General features: G+C 45.0%; 1 protein-coding gene across 1 annotated transcript in view; it reads left to right on the top strand.

The window, feature by feature from the left end:
- Positions 1-16,884, top strand: part of LOC141318545 (alpha-1,6-mannosylglycoprotein 6-beta-N-acetylglucosaminyltransferase B) — a 102,964-nt gene that overhangs the window by 59,136 nt on the left and 26,944 nt on the right. The window contains exons 6-7 of the mRNA XM_073833203.1: positions 7,786-7,953; positions 8,858-9,022. Of these exons, the coding sequence (XP_073689304.1) occupies positions 7,786-7,953; positions 8,858-9,022 (333 nt within the window). The remainder of the gene's footprint in view (positions 1-7,785; positions 7,954-8,857; positions 9,023-16,884) is intronic.

The following is a 16,884-nucleotide window of genomic DNA, read 5'->3' as shown; positions in this document are numbered from 1 at the left end:
GTGTTGTTAGACCCCCACTCCCAGACTTCCTACCACGGTTGAAGCTCCGCTTCCAGTACATTCTCACAGTGTATAGCTGTAGGCCCCGTTAGGCCTCGCTAACTACTTTTGGTATTGTGCTAAGTGCCCCTCTGCCAAGCCCGAGTGTTGTTAGGCTGTTCTCTCCTAAGAGATTCACATGAAGCCTCCACTCTACAGAGTCTTACGTGTAGACTTCTTCTGTGAGCTCATGTACCGTGGAGCGTAGAGTATAGCAGGTCTCCCCTCTCCGAAAGGGTATTATTGAGACCTTCACTCCCCAGAGCCAGTGGATTGAACTTTGCAGGCTTCCTCTCATGTAGAGAGTTCCCTATGAAGCCTCCGTTCTCCAGAAGCTCCGCTTCTAGTACATTTAAGCGTGAGTGGAGCTAGGTCTCCCCTCATCTGAGGGTTATTGTTTGAGACCTCCACTCCTAAGAGTTAGTGGATTGAGCGTTGTCAGGCTTCCTCATCTCGAGAAGGTTTGTATCAAGCCTCCGCTCTCCAGAGACTCCGCTTCCAGTACTTCAGGCGTGAGTGTAGTCAGGTCTCCACTCGATAGAGGATCATTTTGGTAGACCTCCACTCTTTAGAGCTTTCCCAGATGGATCGAGCGTCGCTAGGCTCCCTCGCTTGTAGGTCTCTGTTAAAGCCTCCGCTCCCCAGATAGGCCGTCTGTGAGTAATCTGCTACCAAGGGAATCCTTCGAATCTCCCTTTTTCGAGTTGGTCTAAAAAAACCTTTAAGTTTCCAACTCCATTTTTGTAGCACGGTGTATCAGGTCTCCTCTCTGTGAGAGTTATCTTAAGACCTTCACCCTTAAAACTCACTTTCCAGGCCCATCCTCACAGTGACAACAGCTGGCCCCTTTGTGCCTCGCTGACTATTCTTGGGGAAGTGCTAACTACCACTCACCAAAACCTAGTGTTGCAGGCTTCTCTCCTTGAGAGACTCAATCTCGGAGCCTCCACTTATATAGCTCTGCTTTCAGCATCTGAGCTGTCCTGTGAGTCCTGTCATTTATCTGAGCGTTGAGTGTAGTCAGGTCTCCCCTCAAGCAGGGTCAGTATTGAGACCTCCACTCTAAGAGTTTCCTAAGGATTGAGCGTCGTAGGCTTCCTCTCGCTCTAGAGAGTCGTTCAGCTAAAGCCTCCCCTTTCCTAGACTCCGCTCCCAGGCCATGCTACCGCCTAGAGATTGAAATTAGGTGCAAAATCCCTTGCTATGCTCTGGGCACCTCCTCAAACCCACAAAGAGTGGTGATTGCTCACGCACGTCTCTGAGCACTCTCTAAAATCCACATGAGTGGTAAGTGCACTACTTAGGCACTTTTCTGAAATCCATACTTATGGTAAAGGCCCCCCCTGTGTGCCGGGACCTTTTCTGAAATCCTATACGGTGTGGGTTACGCGGAGAAATCCTTCGTTCCCATCTTTTGAGTTGGTTCCAAAACCTCTAAGTTTTACAACTCCAATCCAGGTAGCACTGCTAGCAGGATCGAGTGTAGTAGGCTCCCGCTTGCCTCCACTCTCCAGAGACCCCACTCAGGTAGTTTTGTTGGCTAGGCTTTTGAGCCTCACTGATTACCTCCAGTGTTGAGTGTAGCTAGGTCATGAGACCTCCACTCTTAGAGTCTTCCTCTGCTAAGCACAGAGTGTCGCCAGGCTCCCTCTCATTCGAGAGTTGACTAAAAGCCTCCACTCTCTAGACTCCACTCAGGGAGTTCCGTCGGATAGGCTATTCAGCCTCACGGGACACCTCCAGTGTTGAGTGTAGCTAGGTCATGAGACCTCCACTCTTAGAGTCGTCCTCTGATAAGCACAGAGTGTCGCCAGGCTTCCTCTCATTTGAGAGTTTGGCTAAGCCTCCGCTCTCCATAGTCTCCACTTAGGTGGTTCTATTGCTTAGGTTCTTGGAGCCTCATGAATCACCTCCAGTGTTGAGTGTAGTTAGGTCTCCGACCTCCACTCCCAGAGTTCCCCGCAAGCACAGAGTGTTGCCAGGCTTCCTCTCGTTTAGAAAGTCTTTCTGGAGCCTCCGCTCTTCAGAACCCCCGCTTAGTATGAAGGCTTAGTGATAAGCTTCACTACTTTCTGTAGCGGTGAGTGTAGTTAGGCCTACTCTCGCTTAGAAGAATCAGGCCTCCACTCCTTGGAGTTCTGTGCTTGGGTAGCCGAGCTAGCCATGACGTCGGCCCAAACGATTCTCGCTGGTAGTGGGGAGTGATGTTCCTTCTTGACTCCTCATTCAGTCAGTTGTTCACTTACTCCTCAGCATGGCGGCGTTGGTATAGACGTTCCCATAGTGTCCACCAGGACGCAGCGTAGAGTTCCCTCCGGAAGGGAACGTCTAGGTTACGTATGTAACCCCGGTTCCCTGAGGACAGGGAACGAGTCGCTGCGTCTCGTAGCCATGCTTCGGGCCCCACTTACGTCTTCATCAGACAAAAAGATGGTTGATGTATTCACAAGCGCCCCTTTATACTGGTAGGCGCCTTGTGATGATGTCATAGGCTGGCGCCGGCCAATGTCAAAGTTCATTGTCGTTGTTCTACAAGAGCTTCAGAGCCGGTCACGCTGAAGGCAGTTCCCATAGTGTCCACCAGGACGCAGCGTCTCGTTCCCTGTCCTCAGGGAACCGGGGTTACATACGTAACCTAGACGTTTTTTCTGATGGCTTAAGCACACTTTTTGTAACTATTGGCTATTTTTTGCAAAACTCTGCACACAAATAAGAAAACCCTTCACCAAATCAGCAAAACATTGTAGGTTTGTGCTTTTAGTTTTGCAAACTCAGTGAGTGGTTTTGCTATAAGTATTACAGATTTTTACAGACGCTAGGACACATTTCTCAATACTTAGGTCACTTTTGCGAAACTCTTCACACAATTCTCCTAACCGACTTTCAGCTTGGCAAAGCAGTTCATTTCACATTCAAAATGCACTACAATTGTTTTGTGCCAAAACAATGATAACTGATTTTCTGGGAAAATCAAAAAATCAATATCTCTCTCTTTTTTTTTTTTTTTTTTTTTTTCTTTTTTTTTGACCATACATGAACGTACATATCATCCGTGGTAAACTTAAGTCAAAGAGATTTTTCTGATAGTGTTGGCACATTATGTATTATATATATGGTAAATTATGCCATGCATTTTTCAATGCAGTCTCCTGAAGCAGGGATTTATCTGTGCAACCAAAAACTCTGAATAACAAAAGGAATACAAGACTTCATTTGTAACAATGAAATTCAAACTTAACTACACTCTTAAAAATAAAGGTTCTTCACAATGCCATAGAATAACCTTTTTTGTCTAAATGGTTCTATAAAGAACCTTAAACATCTGAAGAACGTTTCTGTTTCACAAAAGGTTCTTTGTGGCAAAAGAAGGTTCTTCAGATTATAAAAAGGTAAGAAAGAGATGGTTGATTGACTGAATGGTTCTTAGTGGAACCAAAAATGGTACTTCTATGGCATCGCTTGAAGAACCTTTTAAAGCACCTTTATTTTTAAGTGTGTAAACTAACCTTAATCTATCTTAATATAGACTGGATGAATACTGCAGATTATCTAGTCAAATGTTCTATTTTGAAAAAGTGTACTTTTGCAATTGTTGTGTAATATAAATGGCTTGATTTAATATTTCAATAAAAACTCATTTTTTATATTTCACAGTAGGAATTGGGAAGCATTTGGAGCTGGTGTATATAATAGTTTTCATGTTCTGTTTCTTTTCCCAACCACTGTACAGAAATAAATGAATAAATAAAAACAAAGGCTAAAGTAATAAAACCATGTTCCTTAGGGCATGAAAACATCAACAATTCTGTTTTTTCTTGAATGCACCTGAGACGTCCAATACCTGTGCCTGGAAAACTGCACAAAGTTAGGTTTTCTAACTTTCTGAAAGATGAATGTGTTGTTAACCAGAAGGACAGTGTCTCTTGTGTTACATTGGATTCTACCACATGGCAGAGATTGCCAAATCTAGACATACAATGTGGTAAGTGCCAGTAATTAGCCATAAAAGTGATCCTTTTTGGAGCTTCACAGATGTCTATGAACTGTAATTGTGTGGAAAAGTGCTGCATAAAGCTTCTGCTTCACAAAAACAACGGAATACAGATTTACAGTTTTTTACAGACGCTAGGACACATTTCTCAATACACTTTTGCAAAACTCTTCACACAATTCTCCTAACCAACTTTCAGCTTGGCAAATCAGTTCATTTCACATTCAAAATGCACTACAACTACCAAAACACTTTATTCAGGTCTCAAATAAACTCATTCTTCCAGAACACTAGCAAAGGTTGACAGCTGACAAACACACTTTGTCACCCACAAAACAATGATCTAAAAAACACTAACAACATGTAGCATTACACAGTGTTTTCTTGTGTAAAACAAGGACACATCTCTGTTTATAATTGCAATATATATTGTTTATAACTGCAATATATGTTACTGGAATGAATCAGACATGATGCAGAATTCGTCAATATTTTATGTTGTTTATTTATTTATTTATTTTTTGCACTAAGTAATTCCAAAATACAAGAATTTGTATACACACCATCCACTGATACAGATACAATAGTAATGCTAATCTACTGCATTTTTAGATTTGAAATATGTTTCAATAAAATATTGCTGTTGAATTTTGCTGTCTTATTCAGTTTTGCGTTATGTTATTGTTTTGAACATAAGTTTAACAGTTTTGAAAACAGTACGTAAGCACGTGCAAAATGTCATGTACGTACAAAGATTTTTGTCAGTTGTTGTGTCTGAGTGAGAAAAGAATTCATGAAATTTGAGAGATGTAGTCATTGAATGCATTTTGTGCCAAAACAATGATAACTGATTCTCAGTTTAGCCCACATACACTTCTGTTGTGCTCACTGTGTGAAGAGTTTTGCAAAAGTGACCTAAGTGTTGAGAAATGTGTCCTAGCGTCTGTAAAAAACTGTAATAGTTTTAGAAATTGTGCTATAAGAATCATAGTTAGGGTTTAAGCCATCAGAAAAAACTGTAATACGTTTTAGGATGCTGAAAAAAACACAAATGTCAGAACATGTCAAAACGACTCTAGGGCCCCAAAACATCCTCAGACCCCAAAGGGTTAAGAAGTGTGTCCCAATACTTTTGTTTATTTTCCCCAGGTTTCACAGACAGGGCTAAGCCTAGTACCAGACTAAAATGTAAGTGTCACGTTAGAGAAGGAGGTCTGGGTCCAAATGCAGGGGAAGGATTTTAATGAAACAAAACACAATAAAACAGAACAAACAAAAGGCCAACACGGCACAGACACGACTAGAACCAAAAGAAAGTAAACAGAACCCGAAAACACGATCAGGAGATCCAGGAGCCAGAGACACACATACGAAGACAATGCAGACACGATGATGGGTGGGAAATGAGAGTTTCTTATAGTCTGAGTAATAGTGAACAGGTGTGAGATGATGAGCTGCTAATGACACGACAGGAGTGAACAATCAGGGAAGTGCAGTGCAAGGAAAGGGAACAGCGACCTCAGGTGGCTGAGGGAAGCCCCACAGCCCAGATCATGACATTACCCCCCCTCAAGGGAACGGCTTCCAGACGTTTCCAAACAAAATCCAGGAGGGAGGAGGAACGGTGGAAGGTGAATCAGGGGGAGGGACGGCGGGCCAGGCCCGTGCAGTGGAGGAACGTGAGTTTGCCTCGCCGCCAGAGGAACGTCCGCGGGCACCGCAGCCAGGGGAACGTGAGCTGGCCTCGCCGCCAGTGGAACGTCCGCGGTCACCTCCGCATCCGGAACAGAGAGCGCGGTCACCACCGCGTCAGGAACAGAGAGCGCGGTCACCGCCGCGTCAGGAACAGAGGGCGCGGTCACCGCCGCGTCAGGAACAGAGAGCGCGGTCACCGCCGCGTCAGGAACAGAGGGCGCGGTCACCGCCACCTCAGGAACAGAGATAGCGTTTACCGCCGCGTCAGGAACAGAGGGCGCGGTCACCGCCGCGTCAAGAACAGAGGGCGCGGTCACCGCCGCGTCCGGAACAGAGAGCGCGGTCACCTCCGCGTCAGGAACAGAGGGCGCGGTCACCGCCGCGTCAGGAACAGAGGGTGCGGTCACCACCGCGTCAGGAACAGAGGGCGCGGTCACCACCGCGTCAGGAACAGAGAGCGCGGTCACCGCCGCGTCAGGAACAGAGAGCGCGGTCACCGCCGCGTCAGGAACAGAGAGCGCGGTCACCGCCGCTTCAGGAACAGAGAGCGCGGTCACCGCCGCATCAGGAACAGAGAGCGCGGTCACCGCCGCGTCAGGAACAGAGAGCGCGGTCACCGCCGCGTCAGGAACAGAGAGCGCGGTCACCGCCGCGTCAGGAACAGAGAGCGCGGTCACCGCCGCGTCAGGAACAGAGAGCGCGGTCACCGCCGCTTCAGGAACAGAGAGCGCGGTCACCGCCGCATCAGGAACAGAGAGCGCGGTCACCGCCGCGTCAGGAACAGAGAGCGCGGTCACCGCCGCGTCAGGAACAGAGGGCGCGGTCAACGCCGCGTCCGGAACAGAGGGCGCGGTCACCGCCGCCTCAGGAACAGAGATAGCGTTTACCGCCGCCTCAGGAACAGAGATAGCGTTTACCGCCGCGTCAGGAACAGAGAGCGCGGTCACCGCCGCGTCAGGAACAGAGAGCGTGGTCACCGCCGCGTCAGGAACAGAGAGCGCGGTCACCGCCGCATCAGGAACAGAGGGCGCGGTCACCGCCGCGTCAGGAACAGAGAGCACGGTCACCGCCGCGTCAAGAACAGAGGGCGCGGTCACCGCCGCGTCCGGAACAGAGGGCGCGGTCACCGCCGCGTCAGGAACAGAGAGCCCCCAAGCGGGCGTACGCCGCCGCCAAGCGAGGGGATGCCGCCTCCTTGAAAAAATTCTTCCCGGCTGGACCCATCCTTGGTGTCTGCATTCTGTCATGTTAGAGAAGGAGGTCTGGGTCCAAATGCAGGGGAAGGACTTTAATGAAACAAAACACAATAAAACAGAACAAACAAAAGGCCAACACGGCACAGACACGACTAGAACCAAAAGAAAGTAAACCAAAAACACGATCAGGAGATCCAGGAGCCAGAGACACACATACGAAGACAATGCAGACACGATGATGGGTGGGAAATGAGAGTTTCTTATAGTCTGAGTAATAGTGAACAGGTGTGAGATGATGAGCTGCTAATGACACGACAGGAGTGAACAATCAGGGAAGTGCAGTGCAAGGAAAGGGAACAGTGACCTCAGGTGGCTGAGGGAAGCCCCACAGCCCAGATCATGACAGTAAGTCTGAGCTGTTTCAACAGAAAGAAACTTGCACTGACTGATCGTAAAATATATTAGTGGCTTTGTTTTGTCTCAAGATGCACACCAGTGATGTTTTTTTTTTTTTTTCTTTTTTTTTTCTAAGGCACATTTATAAAAAATGTCTGATCATTTGATGGTTCCTGTCACACTCGGTTCAGGTATCACACCTCTGTCCTCTCTGTAAAATACCAAAAAAAAAAAAAAAAGGCTTCACCAGTACACCGGTTGTTGGTATTTGTAAATGCCACGAATAAAGACATCGCTATCCTGCTTCAGAGTTCTTGCTGCAGGTGCGAATGCAACCAGGAAAATGGCCAGAGGAAGAAATTAGTTTTCTAGGAAGCACCATGCTGTCTAGTTTCTAGAACTATGCAGTACGAAAGCCCCTTATGACAACTTTCAGAGTTAACTGTTACTCATTTCTTAATTTTCCAGTGGATGAGAGCCAGGTGGACATCGGACCCTTGCTACGCCTTTTATGGAGTAGACGGCTCCGACTGCTCTTTCCTCGTCTACCTTAGTGAAGTTGAGTGGTTCTGCCCCCCGCAGACCTGGAGGAATCAAAGCAGCCACCCCACAACCAGCAGCCTGCCAAAAAGACAGGTGAGTGCCTGAAAGAGTCAATAACACTGAATTCACTACACTGAATTAATTGCAACAGGGAAGTGTAGGAGTTAGTGAGGTGTGATTATGGCTAGGATCGCCTGGCTGTTTTCCAAAACCAAATGAGTTTCCTACATTGGCAGTATTGCAGGTATGTTTTATTGAGAAGGCAATCCGAGAATGCACAAGTTGTTACCTATGCAGCATTCCAAATCAGTCACTTTTATTTCATTTAGAATGCTGACTTAGTAAGCTGTAGAAAGCAAGGCAGCTCAGTGGGTTTTAGAACAGAGACTGTGTGAACAGTGTGTGTGTTCTCACCTGGTTAGTTACTCTCACAGTGTGTTATTTCAAGTGAGAGAGTTCCAGCTGTTTAACTGTTATTCAGCATGCCACTAAGCCCTGCTAAGACTGAAATGAGATATCATTTTATTCATTTTTCCTTCATAGAGCATAAAATACTGTAGCATTTTTTTCTGCCTAGCAAAATTACCTCTGTAAATTCCACACAGCTATTACCTGTCTAAGCCAGAACTCTTTTAGAAATATGCCACAATCTGTTATTTTAAAATGACAATTCTTTCATTTGCAAAATGCTGATTAACCTCAAACGCATGTCCACAGACCATTTATAGTCCATTCATTCAAGCTGTGTTTTAGTATTGCGTTTGAGCTTTTAAGAACAAATCACTGGATTTCACAGGTTATATCTTTGAAAAGATATTCAGAGTTTAGTAGCAAGCCATTTAGTAGCAATATTTTAGATATCCATGGGCAGAACAGCATATTACTGTGTATCCTTGTATCTAAATGTGCTAAATTGCCGTTTCATCATTATAAATGTGTAATTACCAATGATTGATGGTTCTTTGCCTGTTTTCTCAAACCCTTTCTCTTTCTAAAGGCATTTTTCCGCTCCGATCTGTCTCTACTGTTGGAACGTGTCGGCTCGGGCAAAGAATCGCTAAGCTTCATGAGGAGGCGTATGCGCAGATTGGCTGCGCAGTGGGCTACAGCTGCACGCAGACTTGACGAGCGCCTGCGTGGTCAGTACAGAGAGCAGAAGAGGGTGAGCTGTCACACACTGTCTAAAGAAGGTGAATTAAAGGCGCTATAGGATAAAATGAGGTTTCCTTGTAAAACACTGCCTTCATTAGCACTATTCGGAGGAGATTCGTTTTCGAAGTGACATTTGAGTTAGTTATTAACAGAGGAAGTCTGTCCTATCATATATTGATTTGGATGCGACTGGGATTTCACACCAGAAGTTTAGCTGTAGATATGGTATTTGATGAAGGTCAATATAAATGAGAAGAGCAATAATATAGCGCAATCACAGATGTTGGTATCGGGACAGGATTAGATTTCTCAGAGGAGCCAACATAGTATGGAATTTACTCTACAATTTGTATAGAGGTTGTATAAGAAAAAAACACAGACGTGTTTGATTTAGACCATATTAAAATAGAAAAAAAATATGTCTGCAAGACACAAATACACCTAACCACCTAAGGAAGCAAAATGCTTTGAATAGAAACATTTATTATTTAAATAAAAAATAGTAGCAGTGATGTTTGCACCATTTCCTTTTTTCAAAGCTAGTTACAAATAACCCTATACAGACTGATTATTTTCATTTCCTGTCCTGGAGCCAAGCCTGAATGAAAAACTGCAGATTAGATTAAATCAGTCTCACAGCGAGATACCGACCAGATACACACTCTCGGTTCTGTCACATAGATAAGTGGTTTTCTGTGAAGAGGTTGACTGTGACCATGAAAAAGCTGTTTACTGTAGGTGAAGTCTGCTGCTTATGAGTTTGACTGGTAAGTGTAAGATAATTGCAGGTGCTTGTGAATATGTTTGTGGTAGCTGGTTGCATAGATTTCCCATGTGGTAGTTTTTAATTATGGGTTGTTTCTCTGTCGATTTGTCTTTGTTCACGCTTTCTCAACATTCCTTTTACTTGGTGCACATTTGATGTCCCTACTGAGTCATTTAACATTCTGTAAAAGCCTTTTAACAGTGTTGGTTGAATCTGCCTACAGCTATTAATGGATATGGATTACCAGATGTCTGTGTTTGCCATGTGTAGGATGAGATTCTTAAGCAATCTAATTATTTTGGCTTGGAATCAAATCTAATTAATGGTGTTGGTTCCTTAATGACTCCATAAACTATGTACTGTATTCCATAATGCTACAATATGTAGCTCATTTAGTACTAATATAACATATTTAGTGCTAAAATTGTATTTATTATGTTTAATAGGAAAGTCCAAATCATAACCTAAATCTAAACATAAATACGTATGCAGTAGGGATGTAACGGTATCAAAACTTCACGGTACGGTAATACCTTGGTATGAATGGCACGGTACGGTATTTATTGAATCATTTACAGGAAAAAAAAAACTAATGAAGAGACTCGAAAAAAATGCCAGAAGTGTTTATTAAACAGTTTACATGAACACTGAACATATCAATGGCATACAAATTAGCCATCTATCTGTAAACTTTGAAACAGGAACTTCAATTTTTCTTGAATTATTTATTATTCTTGAAAACTCAGAAAAAAATAAAAATAGCAGCCTACTAATTGCAGCTGGCCCATGTGCTGAATGAGTATTTGAGAACACTCACCTCATTCACTCACATATTCAGACAGAGACAGGTTTCAGACAGAGAAACCGAAATGCTTCCACACATCCGATTTAAAACCCGCTTTAGGTTCGACCATTTCCATGTCTTTGGCTGTATCCGAAATCGCCCCCTATACCCTCAAATTGTGACAGTTCAGTCAGTTCATGTCTTTGGTTTCTCCCATTGTCTCCCCCTGTAGATCTGTGTGATTTGGTTTAGCCCTCGTTTGTCCCGATCCCCGTCACCTGTCTGTAATTATCAGTTCATGTTGATGCACTAAAGGTGTTGATGCACTAAAGCTGTACATCTCGCAAGATGGCGCCTGTGTTTGGCTTGGCCGCTGCCGCATCGCATTTGTGTAAACTCTTTATGTTTGTACTCACCCTATTTGTTGCCATATCAGCCCTATCGTCTGACTATTGTGTCTCTGCTGCTCGGACTTATGATCGACGCTCGTTGTTGGACATCAGAGTGTCTATGGAAAGACTCTTTGAAAGTTGGGAAAGTTTCAGACAAACCTTCCCGCCCCTGTTTGTGCGTCCTCCCTCATCACCTGAGTACCGGCTCCTGTTTACAACCAGGGGACCTGGGAAGCCTAGGAAGAGACCGAAGAGAAGGGGCTGCAGAGCTGGCGTTCAAGTCAAGAGAAGGCACCAATCCTGGACGGGTGTGCTCTGGCCTTATTGCCGTGAACGATTCCGGTGGCTGCGACCAGTTTTCCCCCTAAATACGAGTGAAAATGCTCCTCAACCGGTTGGATGTGGACTTTGCGTGTACCAGCAATTTGTTGATGGGATCGTGGTGGACTTGCCGTTACCGATGTTTTCTGTGGTGTCTGACCAGCGACTGACAATTCGCCGCAACTGGAGACCTCGTGACTGTGTCAGCTGTTTACGGTCAGTTCCGTCACAATCAGCTGTTTTTGATGCCGGTCTACCGAACGTTACATTACTCCACTTTGCCTTGCTTAATGCCCGTTCCATCTCTAACAAATCGTTTTTTCTTAACGAGCTTTTTATGAGCAAGAATATTGATTTTATGTTTCTTACGGAAACGTGGCAAAGGGAAAATGAGTTTATTCACCTAAATGAGCTCTGTCCTGCTGGCTGTTCCGTTACTGGGATGCCCCGATTGGCACGTCGTGGTGGTGGGCTTGCTGTTGTGCAGCGTGACAGTTTCATATGTAGAGTGATTAACTCAGAAATTTTTTCCTCTTTTGAATCTCAAATGCTTAAAGTAGGCTCTTCTAATGTTTTTTACTGTGTGTTAATTTATCGCCCTCCTGGCCCGGCAGGTGTCTTTCTTACTGACTTTACTGACTTTTTATCATCTATCATCAAACTTGAGAAGGTTTTAATTATTGGGGATTTTAATTTGCATATTGATGATTATACATGCAACACAGCTGCTAATCTCCTTTCTATTACAGACTCTTTTAATTTCATTCAGCACGTTACTGGACCCACGCACATTAAGGGTCACACCCTGGACCTTGTTTTTTCTCTTGGTCTAGATATAGTAAATACACATGTGGAAGATGTACATGTGAGTGACCATAGTTGTGTGTTTTTTAATATTAACTTTCCTCAAGATCCTCCGCCCCAGAGATTTATGACACAAAGGCGGATTATTAATCAAGACACTGCAGAGAGGTTCTCTGCCTTGTTTGACCCATGTTCTCTGATGGGATGCACTGATGTTGATGAATTTATCCGATCTTTTAATGGTCAGTGCTTATCGATTTTAGATAAAGTAGCACCAATGAAACTGAGCGCTGTCTCCCACAAAAAAGCCTGTCCATGGGTTGATGAAGCTATTTTAAGTTTTAGGAGAAATTGTAGAAAAGTGGAGCGTCTTTGGAAATCTTCTAAACTCGAGGTTCATAGGCTCCACCTTAAAGATCTTATGGTCACCTTGAATGAGATGTTGAAAAAGGCGAGAATGTGCTTTTTCTCTCAACTTATTTCCTCGAATAAGCACAATCCCAAAATCTTATTTGACACCATTAATACAATATTTTCTCAAACTAGCTCTCAAACAACTGTGTTATCTAGTTCTGACTGTAATGAATTCCTCCACTTTTTTGTTAATAAGATCAGAGATGTTAGGGCCAACATTGCACCATCATTGGCCCAGAACTTTGCCTTTGACCTGTCTCCTGCCGTTGGTTGGTCCACCTTTACACCTGTGACGTTATATGACATCACCTCTCTGTTACATTCCATGAAATCATCATTTTGTCTTATGGATGTTGTCCCTACTGTGCTATTTGTACAAGTTTTTGACTCCATTGGCCCCTGTATTGTTGAGATGCTTAATTCTTCACTCCTAAATGGTGTCGTTCCTGTTTTTTTTAAACATGCTGTTGTTAAGCCTGTACTTAAAAAAACTAATTTGGATCCTCTACAACTGAAAAACTATAGACCAATTTCGAAGCTTCCTTTTATGTCAAAAATTCTAGAAAAAGTTGTAGCAGAAAAACTCACTCTTTTTCTAGAGAAACACGAGTTATTCGACAAATTTCAGTCTGGTTTTCGCAAAAAACATTCCAGAGAAACGGCGTTACTTAAAGTTTCAAATGATATTATGATGTCAGCTGACTCTAAAAAATATTCAGTGTTGGTCCTATTGGACCTCTCATCAGCTTTTGACACAGTTGATCATAATATTATGATTAATAGACTTTGTGATCTGTTTGGTATATCGGGATCAGTTTTAAAATGGTTTTCATCCTACCTGTCTGGTAGAAGTTTTAGTGTTAATATGAATCAGATTATGTCTGAAACTGCAGAGTTGTCGTGTGGGGTACCTCAAGGTTCTGTCTTGGGTCCTATCTTGTTCCTCTTGTATATATTTCCTCTCGGTCAGGTTATTAGTCAGTTTAGCGACATATCTTACCACCTATATGCGGATGACATCCAACTGTATTGTTCCTTTAAGGAAACTGAGTTGTCTAAATTGTCTTCTTTAGTTAACTGTCTGACCAGTATTAAACAGTGGTTATGTGAGAACTTTTTGCTTCTGAATTCTGACAAAACAGAAACACTAATCATCGCCCCTGAAAGTAAAATCCCAAAGATTATACAATATATTGGTGACTTAGGCTCGTCTGTCCAACCGAGCCTCAGGAATTTAGGTGTTGTCTTCGAGTCAGCTATGTCCTTGGAGCTTCATTCTAAACAATTAGTTAGAAACTGCTTTTTTCAACTGAGGAACATTTCCAAATTAAGATCATTTGTGACCAAAGGTGAGTTAGAGATGATTATTCATGCGTTCATCTCCTCACGTTTAGACTACTGTAACAGTCTTTTTACGTGTTTGAGTAAGAAGGAGCTTCATCGTCTCCAGGCTGTTCAGAACTCTGCTGCAAGGCTTTTAACTCACATTAAGAAAAGAGAACACATCACACCTGTTTTAGCATCGCTTCACTGGTTACCAGTTCAGTACAGAATTCATTTTAAAATCCTGGTTCTTACCTTTAGAGCCTTGCATGGCCAAGTCCCTACCTACATCACTGACCTGATACAGCTTCACAATCCTACCCGGAGTCTCAGGTCTTTAGATCAGATGCTATTAGTTGTTCCCCGCACTCATTTTAAAACTAGAGGTGACCAGGCATTCCAGGCAGTTGCCCCCAGGCTGTGGAATGCTTTGCCCCTTGTTCTACGTTGCGCGAACTCAGTTGATTCTTTTAAAAAAGAACTGAAGACTTTGCTCTTCAAGCAGGCTTTTGGTTAGTCGAGGGTTTTTTTATGGCTGTTTGTTGTGTTTGCTGTTTGTTTTTTGTGGAATGTATTTAAATTGTTCTAGTATTACATTTTACTGTGAAGCACTTTGTGATGTCTATCTGTGAAAAGTGCTATAGAAATAAATTTTACTTACTTACTTACACCTCTTTATAAGTCTGTCTTTGAGTTCAGTGTATTGTCGGTCCTTAACGTTACATGTCGTGTGAGAAAGCCTTCTGTGTTCCTACCCTGTTCCATTTGGAGTATTATATTAAAGAAACTGTCTACTTTGACTTTCGTCTCGTCTCGTCTTGCACGCACCCCTGACAGAAGGACCGACCGCACCAGTCGCAGTGTGTTTCCCCTGCTTTATTTTCCCGTTTTTTTTCCCAGTGTTTATTTTTCTTTTTTTTTCATCATGGACCCTGCTGTCAGCATGATCCTCCTGGAGCAGGGGGATCGCTCTCTCGAGGACTACACCAGAGACTTCATCCACCTAGTGCCTTACACGCACTACCCGGACTACTGCCTCTGTACCTTTTTCCGGAAGGGACTGAGTCAAACCATCAAGAGGCAGCTGTCCGGGGAAGGTCCTCGAGAGAGCATCGCTGATTACATCGTGTGGGTGCTGGTGTCCAGCAGATCTTCGTCGAACGCGGAGGATGACACCAGCCCCACACATGACCCAGAACCCAGCCCAACATCACCCCGACAAGCGGAGTTGCAGCCCGAGCCCACCGACGATGGAGAGCCAGAGCCGAGAGCGACAGAGCCAGAGCCGGACCCATCGGACCAGGTGCGAGAGCCGACTGCTACATCCGCGACGGTGGAGTATGACGTGGAGCAAGAGAGGGCAACAGAGAGCCCTGCCCACTGCACCACCACTGGGGGTGAGCTTGAGGACCATTCTGGGGATCTCATTGACTTTTTCTCTGAAATATCCGTCTGTCCTGACTTCCCTATCAGCCCGGAAATCCCACCCGCCCACCCTCTGTCATCCACAGCCATGCCTGTGTGGCCGCCGCTGTCCCCTGACAGCCCCTCAGCTCATCCTCAGCCCAACAACTGTGCAGTGGGCTCGCCGCGGGGCTGCCAGTTTCCAACGGCGTCTCGGCTGGAGGATCCCTCAGCTCCGCCTCCAGCCTCCGAGTCCAGGACTCCGCCTCGGCCCTCCGACCCTGCGGTTCCACCACGGCTCTCGACGCCCCCCTCTCCACCGTCGCCCATCGTTCCACCAGCTTCACCAGGCTCCATCGTCTTTCCGGCTCCGCCCTGGTCTGTCGTCACCCCATCGTCTCCTCCGGACTCTGCTCCTCCGGCTGTGCCTCGTCAAGCCGTCCCTCCGGCTCCTAGGGACTCCTCCTTCCTGCAGGCACAGCCTCCATCCTCTGTCGCTCCGGCTCCGTCACCCTGGATCTGCGGCTCTCCGTCTCCACCTCGGGCTCCTCCGCCATCTGCTCCGCCTCTGTCGGTCGGCCCCATGGAGTCGGCGGTCCTTCCTCCACCATGGCTCCTCCCTCCGTCGGCTCCGCCGTGGGCCGTCATCATGGCTGTGGTCTGGGTCTGTTCCTCCTGCTTCAGGTCCCTCCTGTTTCTTCCCTGGCTCCTCCCACCATCGTCGCCCCCTTGGACTGTCCTGTTTGCCCCTCGGACTTTTGTTTTGGTCCCCCTCCTTAGATGGCGTCCTCCGCCGAAACCCCCTCCATTATGGACTCTAGTTTTCTGTTTTTTCGCCCCTCTTTTCTGTTTTCTTTTTCTTTTTCTACGGCGCGAGGACGCAAAAATGAGTGTACAACCGATGTACACTCAATGGCTAGAGATAACTCATAATGCACTTTGAAAGTCGTGCGCCGATTGAATTCCCAATCCGCGTCTCACCAGAAGATGGCGCCCACAGCTGAATCATCCATCTGTTCATTTTACAATGCGCTCATCCAAGCCGTAATACAGAGTACAACAGGTACAAGTTTGTTGTAAATATAGAATTAAATAGTTTAACTAGGGTTTATACATAATTTCCATGACAGAGTTCAGTATAAATCATTTAATCTTACTACTGGAACTGCCCATTTCAAAGGATTATTAAACCGCAAGAAAACGGCAGTCCTTCCGGTGCACTTAGTGTCCGAATTCACTCACTCGTTTTCATTCACTCCTTCAAGTGAACTGTATGAGTGGACTAATGTAGGGAATAGTGAATAGGGTATAGGGGGCGATTTCGGAAACAGACTTTTCCTTTGCCGCTACTAACAGCACCCGCATTACTGGATTTGTAGCGACAACAGACCGCAAAGGATGATGGCCACGCCTGGGCTGATGGGAATTGTAGTTCCCGCTACCTCCCGTTCGCTCCATTCGCCTGAGCAAACTTTTCTCAGAAGACCTATCGTTTTATCGAGTCATGCGACCACGGTAGTATCGAAAAAATTTGCTATTGCGGTACGACGCCATTTACAATACCGTTACATCCCTAGTATGCAGTAGTCATCAAAAGTTAGTAAAGTTGTCCTAAGACAAGAATGGGTATTGTTTTGGTTATAGGACAACTTTGATGAAAGGTT

The sequence above is a fragment of the Garra rufa genome, chromosome 1 (assembly GCF_049309525.1).
Source record: "Garra rufa chromosome 1, GarRuf1.0, whole genome shotgun sequence".
Classification (NCBI taxonomy): domain Eukaryota; kingdom Metazoa; phylum Chordata; class Actinopteri; order Cypriniformes; family Cyprinidae; genus Garra; species Garra rufa.
This window is presented reverse-complemented; position numbering and strand designations above follow the sequence as displayed.